The sequence below is a fragment of the Mycteria americana genome, chromosome 6 (genome assembly GCF_035582795.1).
Source record: "Mycteria americana isolate JAX WOST 10 ecotype Jacksonville Zoo and Gardens chromosome 6, USCA_MyAme_1.0, whole genome shotgun sequence".
Lineage (NCBI taxonomy): Eukaryota > Metazoa > Chordata > Aves > Ciconiiformes > Ciconiidae > Mycteria > Mycteria americana.
This window is the reverse complement of record NC_134370.1, coordinates 50,213,887-50,229,605: the sequence shown is the minus strand read 5'-3', so window position 1 is coordinate 50,229,605 and position 15,719 is coordinate 50,213,887. Positions and strand designations below refer to the sequence as shown.

The following is a 15,719-nucleotide window of genomic DNA, read 5'->3' as shown; positions in this document are numbered from 1 at the left end:
AAACTTTTTTTCAAAGGAAAGGCGTAAGATAGGTTTGGATTATTTGGAAATGATATTACCTGGATACTTATGTTAGAATTATTAGCAGAGAAATAGCTAATTGGAATTTTTTTTCAAGTGCTTTGATAATTTAGGAGCAAAAATTTTATTCCCAAATCAATGGGATTTGTGCTTCTAAACGCTTTTAAAAAACAATTTATAAATTGCCATCATTACATTTCACAGCTAGAACCTCACTGAGATTAGCAGGTAGCACAAACTTCTCAAAATAAATGTTTCGGAGTGATTCATATCACTGAATCAGTGGCAGTCATGTCACCTTTTCAAGATAAATTTTCACAGCTATAAGAGTTAGAAACAGCTTTTTTAAAATAAGCTCGTCTTAGCTGAGTTGTCAATATGGCAACAGTGAGAGCAAACATTAATCCCCTCAAAACAGGAACTCTCCTAGAATCTCCAGAACTGGTGAAAATTACTGAATAGTTTGAAACAGCAGGAAATTCTGTGATGGAGAACACACAACATAGATTCAAATTACAGAGCCCTGTTAAAAAATGCTACCAGTTGATGCTCAACTACATTTTTACAGCCCATCATTTGCCTGTACAAAAGTTGTAGTCAAAATATCATTACTTACATTGAGAGGATAATTTGAAAACAGTCTCTTTTAATGTATATTGAAAAAGAATGTTCATATGTTACACAAGCTGACATAGAAGTGTTAGAAATTGGCTGTAGTTTTAATTTGGGGGATGAAAACAGCAATGCCTTCCAGGTTTTGTTTACACACCCTTAGCTAGCTATAGAAATAATTCCTGGTGAAAGGTTTTGTGGAGTATCAGTCCCAAACATGGAACTGAGTGCCAGCCTGCCTATCAGTATTTCACAAAACTTGTATTTGGTACTTTGCTATGAAGAAATTGCTCTCTCACATTACGCACACATTATGTTGAACAGGTTACAATCACAAGAAAAGCAAGAACAGACTTGGATAAGCACAAGCAGATAATGTTACATACAATAATGAAAAAGTTTTTGGGTTTTTTAAACATCTTTAGGCATGCACATGTTTGGGTTTTTGCATTTGCTCATTTTCCCCCGAAGTGCAGGAAATATTGCAGTACTGCCTTGAAAGAAGCACATTTTTCACTAATCTTAACCACAAAAAGCAAGTAATTTATGCCTGGATTCTTTTGATTATTCTGTATAATCTGAGATACAGGAATCTTCCATCTTTTCATTTAAGTATATAGATGTCAACAAAAGGCATTATATCTGAGAGAGGTACAGTGAACATATGCATCCTGGTAATCTAAATAACATTGCTAGAGAATCATAACACAATTTAGTTCTAGTTTTTGTCCCACACTTATACAGATAAGTCTTCATTAATATGGCCACAGTACAATTGAAAACTCTTACCCAAACTAATGCACAGTCTTTTCAGTTTTTACTGGAGATAGCTTAATGTCCTTTAAATCTGAAAGGATGCTAAATACCAAAGGAACATAATTGAGGGGTTTGTTTTGTTTTGTTTTTTAATGTAGAAGAGTTGGGTGTCCCATGTTAAATACATAACCACCTTTGGCTAAAGCTCTCCCTCTCCCTGGGCAGTCCCTTCTAGGTACATATCTCCTGATACAGAATTTGCTGAACATGTAACAGGAATTTTTAGCCTTTTAGGTAAGCTCACTGCTTTCCCTTTCTGCCTGGACTCTGGTCAGTTTGGTAGCTCCTAGTCAGAACACTCACAACAGAAAGCAATGGCACAGACACCATTTCTATTGTGATAAGTTCCCTTCCCCCATTTCTTCTCTGCTTTCCATTTTCAAATATCTGAGTCATACTATCAGAGCCGCTCTACTGCTCTTTAAAAATGAGGAGGAAAATAATATTTTTTTGTGCAGTAAATTTTGAAGGCATGGCACAACATTGAAGGTACCTTTAAAATGGGATGTGCTACCAAATGGACTTCCGTTGGTCATCTTCCTGTTTAACAATATAAATCAAAAGATTATGCAGCACAGAGAAATCCTCTTGTTTTCTTTGAACAGCCATTTCTCCTTCTCCTTTCATTGTACTTGCCCCAATGTTTGTTTGGGCTACTAATGAAAAAAAAATTATATACTGAGTAACATATAAGCAATCTCTTATTTAGGTCTATAAAGAGACTTCCTGCTAATGGCTGGCATTTTGTTCTGCGATCAAAAGGTTTTTGCAACACATTATGAAGAGACCTTTACTACAAGATTCTGGAAGGAAAACATGATTCTCAGGTGTAAAAGAATTTTTGCCATAACACTATAATAAATTGTTGTATAATCATATTAGTGGAGGTTCCTAGGAAATTAGTCTTTCCCCTTTTCTTCCCTCATAACCTTTCAACTGGTGGAGGGATAATTTTAAAGACATGAGATCTTATGTTTCATGAAAACAGGAGTCAAGCAGAGAAGAGACACCTTATTACTCCTCCCTGCATATACATACATAACACTTTTTTAGACTGCAGTGACTCCAACCACAAGATCTGATCCATTGGAACCGGTGTTTCCTTAGCTTTATTGCTCACAGGACTACTTGCTTAATTTTGTAAGCAAGCATTGCTACAGAGCGTTGTACTATTTTATTAAATTATATGTAATGTTGGCTACCCTGTACTTTCTGTGGCATTTGACCACCTTAAAATGAATTTGTAGCCTGATCTCCTTTTGACCTGAACATCAAATTCACAAAGCTTGTGAACTGAAATAATTAATTTTAGAAGCTGAAATGCTCTCAAATGCAATGGGTTTGAAGCAGTCTGAATTGCTAATAGGATTTCATTCAAAGATAACATTGTTTCATAAATCAACTTGTTTGCATTTAAACATGGTTTTGGTTTATTCATCCTCACTTTTTGTACAAATTGTTTCCCAAATAATGCAAACAAGATCAGTAGTAGTGAATAACTATTCCGTGTCTGTCTAGAAAGCTGAGAGGGTTCTAAGAGTTTAGAGAGTACAACTTCAGTCCATTTATTTCTTACACCTTCTATTAATATTTCCTTCCTGAATTTCCACTTAAGATGACCACAAGCCTTTTCCTTCTTCAATGAAAATAGTATACCAAACTCTAACATTATTAAGTCTGAATGTCTCATGATCAATAACATATGGAAGTTATCTGACAGCAGTCGTCTCTGACTAATTTTCACTGAGGCTCTGCAAAGTACTTTAGCTAATGCTGATTCTAATGTAGCTGTCAGTACTGCTACAAATCTCCTAAACTCTGAATTTAACAGTGGCATGTCCCTATGTGATGAAAAATCACCTTTATCTTTCCTAGCCTTGAAGACAATATTATCAGCTTCCTCCAGAGTATCTGCTAAAGGTTTGAAGTCCAGAAAATAACATCTAAGATCGGTTAATTTGGGGAGAAAGTGATCTTTTAGTGCTTTATGTAACTCGATCAGGATCTTCTCTGGATCAGGTCCTCTACTTGATTTGGTGCCCTCAGATTCTCCCTTCAGATGCTGAGCTTTAACTTGGACTCTAACTTCTCTGACATGAGTCCTCAGAAGGTAATGTATTTTTCTGTTTTGTTTTCTAGTAGCTATTATAATATGGTTTTCTCTTTGACTTCTTACCTTACACACTGTAACAGCATGTCTTTTCTTCTCTGTCTTGCTGTATTTTTGTCTACATTGATATAAAATACACACTATTTTTTCTGACACTAGAGCGTGTAGTAGACACCCTAGGAATAGAAGCTTATTCAACGTTTTCTTTGCACCTATATTTTTATACACCTCAAGATTTTTTATTTCAGAGATAAGAAATCTGCGTTCTGCATTTTCTCCCCTTTCAATTCCTGAAGTTTTCTCGATTAATTTTCTCTTCAATACCACCTTATAAATCCCATACAATGAGCTGCTAGGTAATGTGCCATTATGGAAACATATCTGATTTTTGCTGGTTTCAACCTCCAGTGCTAGAAATGAATTGAAAAGAAAATTGTTCAGTTCACATTTTCTATGCCTCTGACTAACCAGACAGTCTCTTTGTGTTGTCAAGGCAGAAAGAGAGACGGACCATGTCATTTGGCCTCTCTTTGTCTGAATAAGAGAATCCTGTGAGGAACCAGATAGTGATATATAATATACTGTTGCTGTGATCAACAAATGGTTATGTGAATAAAACAAATAAATCTTTAGAGGGGGCAGCACTTGTTCAGCTAAGACACCTGGCTGGATAATATCTTGTGTCAGGAATGGACCTGATAAATAAAAGTCCTGACTTCTAGTATCTGAAATATCAACTGGAAAATTTAAGGTGAGATTTAAATCTCCCTCAGTAGTGAGATTTTCAGAAGAAGGCAAGACAAAAATAAAACCATCAAGGAAGGTGTCTTGCATAATATTAGGGACATATACCAAACAAAGGGTAAACACTCTGCCTAGTAAACTTCTTTTAACCATTACCAATCTCTTTTCTTAATATTTTCTTTTAATTTTAATTAAAATCTTGTGCCAGGAAGCTGGCCAATACACTAGAAGTGGTACCTCATCCTCATGTTGTCTTACTATTAAAAAAAAAAAAAACAAACAAAAAAAACAAACCCAAAAAACCCTCAGTATTAGCTGGAGAAAGGTACTTTTTTTTCCCCTACATCTGGTAAGTGTATCTGAAACAAGCCAAATTCTGGACACGTATCATAGGTATAAATTTTGAAACTATTGAATCAAAACAGTTCTCAACTCCTCTGGGGCAATCCTGTGAAAAAGGACAATCCTATCAAAAATTCATAGTATTACTTCATGCTAAAACCCCTATGATTGTCTCATATTCTCTGTGCAGTGAAAAATTTATTTCATATTTCCCATGCAGTAAAAAACAAAATTATCTCATGCTTCTACCTGTGCATTATTGAAAACAGTAACTTGTCATTAAAAATCTCACAAAATTAAATAATGAAAAATCTCACAAAATTCAAACATACAGTGATGATAGTGATTTCTGTGTAATTTCATACACCTTTAAAAATACATAGAAACTCTAATAAGTGCAACTGTTTCTCTTTATGTCTTAGTTGCAGTCTTCTCCAACATAAGTAAGCCTCCTATTTCAGTCTACTTTCTTCTCTCATCTTGCTTACCACATCATCCTCTACAACTACTGTATTCTTAGGGTTGCTCTGCATGTTGTTTTCCCACCATTCTTCCACTCTAATGCTTTACTCTGTTATTATTTCTGAAAAATAAACAAAACACATGCTTTTAATTAAAGAAAACTTCCTCCCCTGCCTCCCTTATGGAGTCAAATCATTTAACTTCAAATGTACTCACTGTTGCAGCCATTGCTGCTTGTAGTCTCAACCAGGTTGGCACCACACTCTGAAGAACTTGTCCTTGGAATGGAAGCTTTCCTGACCAGAAGAAAAAAAAAAGAGACAACAGGGAGAAAAAAAAAACCACAGAGAGTAAAAAAAGTTGTCAGAGAAGAAACAAATTAATTGAATGATGCTTCCACTGAAAAAAAGTTACATGGATCTTCTGCAATTACTTTCTAATTAATACTCAACATTTTTGAGAAGCATGTATTTGAGGGAAAGGAACAGAGATCAGAGGCAAAAACAGCACTCAGAACTACATGGCTTCTTTCCTGAAGTTAATGTTCCTCTTTGTCTGATTTCTCAGGTCTTTATTTAAGCAATTAGTAGATACCACAAAATTATTTAATTTATCATTAACTCTCTTAGCATTTGGAAGTGAAATATCAATAATGTGGTATTTTCCACACTTTCTTGAGGAGAAACAGATCTTTTAAATAGAGCTGATCTCTTGCTGTCTCTTTCCCTTTCTTTTAATAGTAATTAGACATCTGCTCCCTTGAGAAGAGTCACGAGCTATTCTCCTTTCTGTCCAGTTTGTGTCCTGTGGTGATACAACTCCTCCACAAAGTCTGTTGTCTTGGACAGCTTAAATGGCTTTATTCCTAGACCCTGTTGTTTTGGCTGGCTGAGTTCCTGTTCATCAATATACACTTATCTCACAGGTAATTTGGCATTTCAATATGGACTTGTATAGAAATGAATGGCAGATTTATTTTAGTTTTCCCTAGGGTTTTCTCTATTCCTCTAAGCTGTGTGTGTGCCATTCAGGCTTCTATATTGTTTTTAAATAAAAGCTGGCTTATGTGGAATCTATACGAATCAGCTACAGTTCTTATTCTTCTTCCAGTAGCCCTTGTACAATATGGTTCTGGAGAAAGAAGGCCAGATGGACCTGTACTGACAGGTGAATTGCTTGTAGCAAAATATGCCATTTGTTACCTCAGTAACAATGTAATAGCAAGGATTTTTGCGTACTTTCCTGTTTTCCCCAGGTCAAAACAATAGGCTTTATCAGTACCATTTGTTGGCAGGTGGGGTGTGTGTGTGTTTGGTTCAAGATAGAGAGCAGCTAGATCTGGATTTGTTCTACCTCAATACACTCTTCTCTTCTAACAGGTTATGCAGCTCCTGGGCCTAAAGCCGCACAGAAGCCTACTCCAATCCAAGACATTTTTTCATTGTTAAATAGCAAATCACTCTCATAAAACCAGTTCTGATTTTTATATATATACATATATATGGATAAGTTTTACATTCACAATGTAAGTATTTTACTATCTTTGCTAAAATACAATTGTTTCATATACATATCTTCTAGTGAATCCCAATAGTTAGAAATAGCAATAGTTTTATGTGCTGAGCTTTTACTGGAACGTAGCAAACAGAACTGAGCATGCTCTTTAAAGATTGGGATTCCCCCTTTGACAGAGAAGCGATGTTTATTGCCTACAAAACAACACATTCCTGGAGAAAAGTTGATAGAATAACATAGGAAGCTAATGTACTGAACTGGTTTTCACATTAATTTTGGATGTGGACAGTACTGTTCTTATGAATTCCTACAACATGATATAAAATTGTTTATCTTTGAGAACACATAAAAGCAGCCTTTCTTTGCAACAACATTCCTCATAATTTTTTCAGAAAGCAAATTAAAGCTACTCACTTTACTACCTAATTATATTCTATCAAACTGAGACTCACTAACATAGCTCTACAGTAGCCTTTCCTTCAGCAGGTTCCAGCAACAGTGGGAGGTTTAACCCTAGACTCTTGTTTAGACTCCAGCCTCTTCCCTCCCTCCATTCTCTGCTGTTCCTTTCACTCAGACCTTCAGTTCCTTTCCTCTATCTTTATTTTGTTCTACTTTCCATCATTCTCATCCTCTAGCCATTTCAAATACTGTCTGTTTCTTCATTATCTTTGATTCTCTCTCCTCCTTCTCCTTGTAGGTTTGCTTTCCCAAACCATACCATCTTGAATCCTACCTAGTACATAATCAAATACAGCATGAAATCAGCTTAACAGCAGATTGTTGGCAGACTGGAAAACAAAAATCCTTGGCTGATAAAAATGTGATGACTCAGCTAAATATAAAAGGAGAATTATTTCCTACTGTTCACCTAGAGCTTTTCCTGTGCAGCCCTTTTCTTTTATGGGTTACTTTCACCATTACTTATGATTTGGTTTTATAAGCAGAGCAATGAAATCCTTTCTCTCCACCCTTGTATGCTGAATGGATTTGTTTGTAGGGAGCATTAAATGCACTCGCACGTGCCTGGTCCTGAAATCTGCCCTAAGCAGCCTGAGAGGAAGAAAACCTGGAAAGGAAGGAGGGTACCAGTGGTGACAGGGACAAGAAAACAGAGCACTCATTTCCTAAATTCTGTAAGATTTGATGTATAATTTTAGGGATTCAGTTTCTGTATCCTAAATTGCAATTAATATCTCCTCTTCTGCATCCCTCCAGATTGCATTACTGTTTGTACTAAAACCGCACTAGAATCCTCTGCTGAAAGAGCCACAGAAATGCTTACTAACACACAATATGGGGGGAAAAAACCTCTCTGCTTTCTGATTCTGGATAAAACATATTTGTTAATAAAGTGTAATAGTGGAAAGTTGATAGCACAATATTTCTCTTAACATTTTTAATTTAATATATCCTGTCAAGAGGACAACTCAAGGATGACACAAACTCTCAGCTAACCCTTACAAGCCCCAGTTCCACCCTCTTCCAGAATGTTATGATACAGGTGGTAGATCAAATTTGGGGAAAAAAAATTATCATAATATTAATGACAGCTGCTAGCAATAATCTGTGTTTATACAGCTGAAAAGAGGGGAGTAGATTAAGTATCCACTTGAGACTCCTCTTATATGTTGGTCACAGTCCTTATCAAGAGATAAGGACTTTTAGATGTAAAGCGTTTCTTTTATAGATGAGTTCTCTAGCAGAAGATGATTGTGCTACATCAGTCTCTGAAGTGTAAAGGTAAGACAAGACAATTTTTAGCCAGTTATGTTCTTTATACTGAAGAAGTTGATCATGATATTATGAGATTTCCCAAACTAGTCTGGTATATAAGATAGGTTAAAGGGCAACTATGGTAAGACTGAGTTGCTGCCCTTGTTATTTTTCTACTAAAGAGGCGCTACTACTTGTTCTGCCAGTTAGGTAAAGCTTGAGTAAATTGATTTCCTATAAAGAAAGAGAGTAGCTGAGGTTCATCTTCCAGCGGTCTACTAAAAGACTTGCACAGACATGTCATTGCTGTTATTCTAAGCTTCTGTACTTTGCAATGCAAGGCTCTTTGACCATAAAACTCAGTAGATTGTGTCTCCAGCCTTCCCCTAATTTTACTGTACACAAGAGGAAAAATTACTCTCTGAATTCTCTGCTCCCTGAAGACTTTTTTTCTCTTCTCAGAGACAAGCTTTACTTCTAAAGAAATACTCTCTGTACCTCTATGAGACTTGAATGAATTTTTCTTTAGTTAGTTAAAGCTGTATTCTATTCTAATAACTTTATAGTAATCTGCAAATGTTCTTTAGCGAACAACTGCTGTGGCATCCCACTGCTAAGACAGGATTAATTTAACTAAAATGACTAAGGTAGGGGGTTTCCTCTACAACAAGTTTCTTTTGAAACAAAGTCTGTTTTATCAAATGCTCTCTATCTCTTCTAAATATATTCAGCTATGGGAAAAACTGGCATTCAATGGGTTTCCATGACAGCAGCTGAGGTAAAACTAGACCAGCTATTCCAAAGGTCGCTCATTGAAAGGCACTGATCAGAGAGGTTGATTTGGCAATGTGATTACAGGAAAGCAAAGAACAGAATTGCAAGAACCTTAGGTTATCATAACCAAGGAGAAATGCAGCATAGGACTAACAGGAAGAGGCTGCAAGTCTGTGATGGCTAAGAATTGCAGGGGCTAGTAAGTTGCCTCATAAAGGCATAAATACATATTAACAGTATATGACAAAATGAGCTCTTACAAAAAGTGCTGTACTCTAAAAACGAGGGCACCTAGGATGTTGACTTGCGTACATAAATGCAGGGAGTAAGTGAAGACAGTAAGTTTGAGTTTGGTATAAGTGCACTGACATACTGTACTGATATATGTACAGCATCAAATAGTTGACTTAATCCCAGTAACTGCTTACCTGTTTTCATTTGAAGTCCTAATATGCCTAAAACGCTGCTAAAACCAAACCTGCAGCACTTGCTGTATAGCACTGACAGTTTCATGCTACTCAAACATGGATCATCCTGGATAAATGAGTTGGCCCTCTGATTTGTTCTAGATGTTAGTTAGTTAATAAACATCTACTTGGGATTATTCTTGAATTTGATTTTTTTTCCTTAGTTTTCCTTTTTAAACCAGGAGCTGTAAAGGAATTGGGAGCTAATGGCACCAGTTGGTTTGGCTGCCAGTTCAATGCAGTGGAACAGTTTCTGATCCCTAAGCACTTTGGTAATTTGCTTCTACTTCTCAATCTCTGGACAACATAAGGGTTGACTAATGTTTTGAAATGTTAGCACTAACTCTAGGTAGACTGTAAAATCTCTCAGAAATGGGTGTACTACATCTATTTTTTACAAAGCAACTACAAGTAATAGCTTAGAACAGACATTGAGAAAACTACATGCCAGGAAGTAAAATACTACAAGCAACAAGTTGAGACATCCACATTAATTATGCTGAATAACCATACAAACCTTATGGATAATTCATTACATACTTTTACATTCAAATAATTAGTACATGATTACCAGAAGAAATTTCTACTTGATTAAGTAGCTTCAGCACTCTGAAGCACTTTTACCTGCAAAGGAAGTAGAATGCTCCAATTACAAGAACTCCTAGAAGAAGAAGTGAAGCCAAGAAAGCTGCAAACAGGTCACCTTTTGTTTGGGACTTGATGCTAGGCAGCAAAACTTCCTCACAACGGGCTCCTGTGTAATTTTCAATACACCTGGGAAACCAAGTTTTATTCGGATTAGATGGTAACTTGTAATCTAATATGGAAAGCACAAAGGCTTCTTATAGTCTTAAGTGGGGAGAGAACTTGTTATGGCATAATTCAAGGTTTATACTTGCTTCACAGCAAGTTTTCTGATGGAATTTCCACTCACCTCATATTTCTGGAACAAAAGGAATTGGGCATGTTGGGCATCAAGTTTATATTCTGATCCATACTGCTTTTATATATTAAACCATATCTTTCTTAATACATTCATTGGATTAGCAATATACTTCACAATGGTGTACTTCACAGTTAAATCTGCCTCCTCCACTGGCAGATTTAATTAATTAAATCCACCTGTTTAGTGTTAACTGTGTCATCCCACTGGTTCTCACACAGTAGCCATGCTTTCTTTCCCCCCTTTCATATAACTTTCTAGCTTTCTTTGTTGAAGAGCTAGTACTGTCAGCTAAATAGATCAAGGAAATGGGAATTCACTGAGACACAGTACACCTTAAATTACAGAAGTAGTTTATGCAGTGTAATTATTCATGCCAGAATGTGTTACATGCTTGGTGAATGACCCTCTCTTGGAGAGACCTAGCTAAAAGTCTTCTCTGCTATGCTTATTTTATGCATTGAGCTTCTGAAAACTTCTTCTGAAGAAAGGATTAAAGTGAATATGGTAATTTACCATGGTAAAATGGTATGATGTTTTATTAAAAATAAATAAAATGAATGGCTTAGTAATTCATATTGAGTCAAAAATAGATAGGTTGAAGCTAAACTAATCTTCATTTGTCTTATATTTTGCACTTATTCTGCTAAGTTTTCTTAAGGAATTTATTGCATTACAGAAAATGGAAAGCACTTCATTCAGTAACTACATTCTGCATGTATCTTTTATGTATGTAAATTTGTTTCTCTCTATTTGTATTACTAAAGATCTTGCTCCTTCTTGCTATTTCTGGCATTGAAGTCATAATAATCTGTGACATAAGCAATTTCAGGCTCCAGCTGAGAAAAATGGGCTGAACTCCATAACATACTTGAAGTTCTCAACTGCCATTGGCAGCTGCAAGGTATAATTTCAGATGAGGGATAAGAAGGCAGAGTGGGGAGGAACTGCCAGAAAAGGAAGATGTCTAGCATATCTAAATAAGACAAATGGATCACTGTGAGCATACCACCATGCATGCTTGATCCCAGCACTGCTTTCTGTAGATTATGGACCACTATTTTGGTACTACTGGTCTAAACTATTGCACAAAGAATTGCTACCGTTTCTTTTAATTCTTTGCCTTTGGAAATAAAACAGAAGATTTAGACACTAGAAAAAAGATTCAATTATCATCATATATTAAAGCTGTGCAACTGATCAAACAGCCACCATTTACTAAAGACAATGCGAGACTTTTCAAAGTTACTATGTTTGACTGCTGGGAGAAGGAAGGGTAGGCAGACCGCTCTGATTGCTTGAGATAATGTTCCAGATATTTACTGTAAGTATAGTGGCATTTCAGTGGCCTACTTCTGAAATACTGCAGAATACTTTAAGAATAGAAGTGTCATTTGAGTGGGGCATTGTTCTCTAGCAAGTGAGAGAGAAATGCTTTGGAGAGCTGAATAGAATAACAGGGATAGAAAATGGAATATAAAATTCATAGAAGTATTCTTGAATACCAATGGAAACTGGAGAATAATGCAAGGCTAAAATGATACAGGAAGAAAAAATAAATAGGTTTTGGCATGAAACTAAGGCTTATGGAAAAGTTCTAGAGAGTGAGCGTAAAGGGAGTAAGTCAGTAGCCTAAAGAGAAAAATTATGCAGGAGGAGGAAAAGACAGTCCTTCTAGCTGAAGAGAGTTGCATACAGGATTAGGTAAAAGGCTAGGGTTAGAGAACCGTTGTGATGTAGAAAATACTGTCATATAACCTAAAAATGATGGAGGTTTTCATAGAAACAGGAAAATTGAGATGAGGTATCTTTTGGTTACATTTAAATAAAATTATAGCCAATGTGACCCTACCAACAGGCTCTCTGCTACAGTTAGGGCATTTCTGAAAATCCAAATGTTCAAATATTGGCTTGCACAAGCTTTTGTGAAGTCATCAGTGCTGATGTACAAACAGGTGAAGGACTATGTTAAATATAGAAGTAACTGATACTTTAAGACAACCAAGAGAGGGAAAGGTTTCTACTGTAGGTCCTTTCCTAAAATTGGTGGGAAAGAAACTAAGTAGACTTCAGTAATTAGCAGTGGAACTCACTCAGATCTGCTTATTCTGTTGCATTAGCAGAGCTCTGATAATTTCAGTGGAGTTACATACACAATGACTGCAAGCAAGACAGAAAAGTAGTCTCTAACAAGCATGGGGGCTACGAACATAATCCAGACTGATGGTATCTATATAGTGTCTCCTGTTGGTAGTCAGTCTTACTGTACATAGCCTTAGAAGTCAGTAGCAACTCATAGTTTATCTTGCTTGTAATGGATGCCTAAAAGTAGAGCACAAGTTAAGCATGACACAAGTGCAGTCGTTAATACGGCAGGCAACTGTGCTTCTGCACTTGAATGAATGAGTGCAAAAGACAGAGAAGCCTGCTTCTAGGCTATAGTAAGGGGGAGTTACACTAATTAAGTCTTGTGGTCACTAGGCCAGGTGTTGCTGTTGCACAACATATCTGCATGCTGTTAGCCTACTGTTTCAGCACGTGCTGTCTGTTGGCTTTAAATGGTCCTACTATGTAGCATTCCAAAGTTGACTTTTAAAATAGAAAAAGGGTCTTTCCTCCTCTAAGAAATTAGAATTTCCAATTCAATCAGAGTTGAAAGACAACAGCCTTCAAATGTTTGAGGAAAAAGCTGTGAGACTAGAAACTCCCATTTTAAGATAGCATCCAGATTTCTGCTTTCCTAGATGTCTGCACACGCATGCACACACGCCCACACCTCTTGTCAGATGAGATGAGCCAGCCTTAACTGTTGTATACAAACTTACTATAGGAGCTGTGCTGGAGACAAAACACTAACATAATATATGTAAAGAAACCCACAGAATCTTTCAACATAGGATATTAATCAAAACTACCCATATCAGCATCAATGCAAGGTGTAAGGAAATAGACTGCATTGGATAAGATGTCAGGAGATGACCAGCAGGTCTGCAATTATATTGATCATTTACAATCTGATCAGTAACTAAAATATAAGTGTAACAGCCCTCCAATAATACAAGGCATTACTGCTATCTCATTTGCAGATGCAGTTCATGAGACAGCGCAAGTGATCTACTGCCTGTCTGATTTAGGTTAAGAAGGTAAGGTTTCTTTCTCTTCCAGACTCTAAGGTGGGTGTCATAAGCAAGTATCTGACAGACTTTAAAAATGGAAGTAGGAATTGAGTCAAATATGCACACAGACTCCCATTGCTTAGTATTATACTATAAGAGTCTTGACTTTAGTTTTCCTTTAGTCTTCCTTTAGTCAGAAAAACCTGGATGCTTCTTAGTATAAAAATTACTGGCATGTAAATACAAAGCTATAAGCAGAAAAAGACAGCTCAAAAATTACCTGCTTGTCAATGCAATTCAGATTACATGGCTGATAGCTTCAAAATCACCATAATCTTTAGTCTGTAGCAGGCTCCTAAAAGTTGTCCTAATCTATACACTATAAGGGTATCTAGTAAGTATGAAAAAGAATTTAAAGCCAAAGTGAATAAGCAATGGCAAAGTTAATTGGAAGCCCTAGGCAGCTTTTTAAAACGTTTTGTGTTCAGAAGAGTTTCAAAACTTACTCTGAAGCTGTATTCCTATAGATAGAGAGTAAAATCAAACTCATGCTACTACTAGAGAGAAGTCGAAAGAACGGGTTATTTTCCCCTAGAACTCCCTTAGCTATGTGTTTATATGGCAAGCTTTACCATACCTGGCAATGATAGGAATTCTGATTACTAATACTTTTCAAACACATAAGATAATGTTGCATTTTATATTTTATGTCCCATTAAAAAGAAATCTTAATTATTGACTTCTTTTGGCTATACTTTTGTTGTGTATTCTAACTTTTATTCCTACTTTTCAAGCTAAAAACAGAATTGAAAAATACTAATTGGACACTGTGTTTTCAGAAGAGCCCGGGGTATGCGAAAGTATAGTTTTGGAGGCAGAGAAAGAAGAAGAGCCCAGATGAGTGGGAAGCCCTTCACTGGCAACTCGCAGTGTACGTATTCTGAAGGCTTACAGCACAGAAAGTATATTGCTTGTGGGGACATTTGAAAAAGAGAATGAAGGACTCATCTCAGAGAAAGAGCCAGACAAGGATGGGGTATACAGAAGGTGACAGAAAGAATTTGCATTGGATTAGTATAGGAAAAGTGGAGGAGAGATTGGATTAGGGTAGAAGCAAAGGAAGGGGAAAGTGGAGATATCCTTTAACCATACACAAGAATTTCAGGGAGGAGATTTCTAAGGTCTGCCTCTGTCCCTTGCAGTACTTAGCCTGAACGCACTGCCCTCTGCAGAATATGATCCCTTCCTCAAAAGGAGAGCATTCACTATTAATTTCTGTGTGTACTGCCCTCAGAAGCAGAGGAGCTGTGTTTGTGTGGTCTTATACCATCTGTATTTTGTCTGAAATACAGAAAGAAGACTCTTGGAAATCTGCCATGTGTAAAACAAAGTGGAAATACCAGAGTTTCCCCTCAGACAACAAAATCTTAACTTAATTCTGCGCTGCATTAATTAATGATTATGGGACAGCTGCACATCAGGTGCTGAGGCAAACAGCTTTCAGCCTCATGTTTTATGATGCACCTGAGGCAGCTGCTTTTCCATCCTTCTCCATTCTGCTGCACGTTTATTCAGTACATTTGAGCATTCCTGGGTTTGAAGCTCATCTTGTTTATGGTGACAGGTGTGCCTTTTGCTGCTGAGAACATTAATTCATTGTTAGGAAAGGAATGAGGGAAGATGGCAGCTGAGCAACTTCATGTTTTAACACACATCAGCTGTATTTCAAATCTGCTAATCTTGCACAGGGGAGGGGGGTCATCTAATATTTTGTTTCTATTAAATCTCTACCTTGCATATATATCCATTTCTGAATGGTAAAAAGAACTGAAATTCCAAAAGTAAACAGTAGCTCTTAATTTGTTAGCATGCTACAAAATACGTGTTTCTAAAGAATGATGCAATTTTCCTAGTTACATTGTGAAATAACTTCCAATGATGTTGCATCAGGTAATCTGGACTAACTATGTTTAGCACAACACATTTGTGTAAATAAGTAGCATGTCAAGGCAATGTGTTTTAAGGTATTTTTACAGTTTGTTAGTCTGTTCTTGCTCCATTTCCCCCTTTTAATCAATGCT

The 15,719-nt window shown here is 36.5% G+C and overlaps 1 protein-coding gene across 6 annotated transcripts in view; it reads right to left on the bottom strand.

Annotated features, from left to right (window-relative positions):
• Window positions 1-4,605: 4,605 nt before the first annotated feature.
• NRG4 (neuregulin 4) overlaps window positions 4,606-15,719 on the bottom strand; it is a 33,175-nt gene continuing 22,061 nt past the window's right edge. For 5 of the 6 annotated variants that reach the window (XM_075505730.1, XM_075505732.1, XM_075505728.1 and 2 more), the window contains 3 exons: window positions 10,204-10,353; window positions 5,324-5,403; window positions 4,606-5,228 (listed from right to left, as the gene is read on the bottom strand). In XM_075505730.1, coding sequence (XP_075361845.1) covers window positions 5,212-5,228; window positions 5,324-5,403; window positions 10,204-10,353 — 247 coding nt within the window. In that variant the 3' untranslated portion in view covers window positions 4,606-5,211. The remainder of the gene's footprint in view (window positions 5,229-5,323; window positions 5,404-10,203; window positions 10,354-15,719) is intronic. The other variant, XR_012776220.1, reaches the window with a different exon arrangement.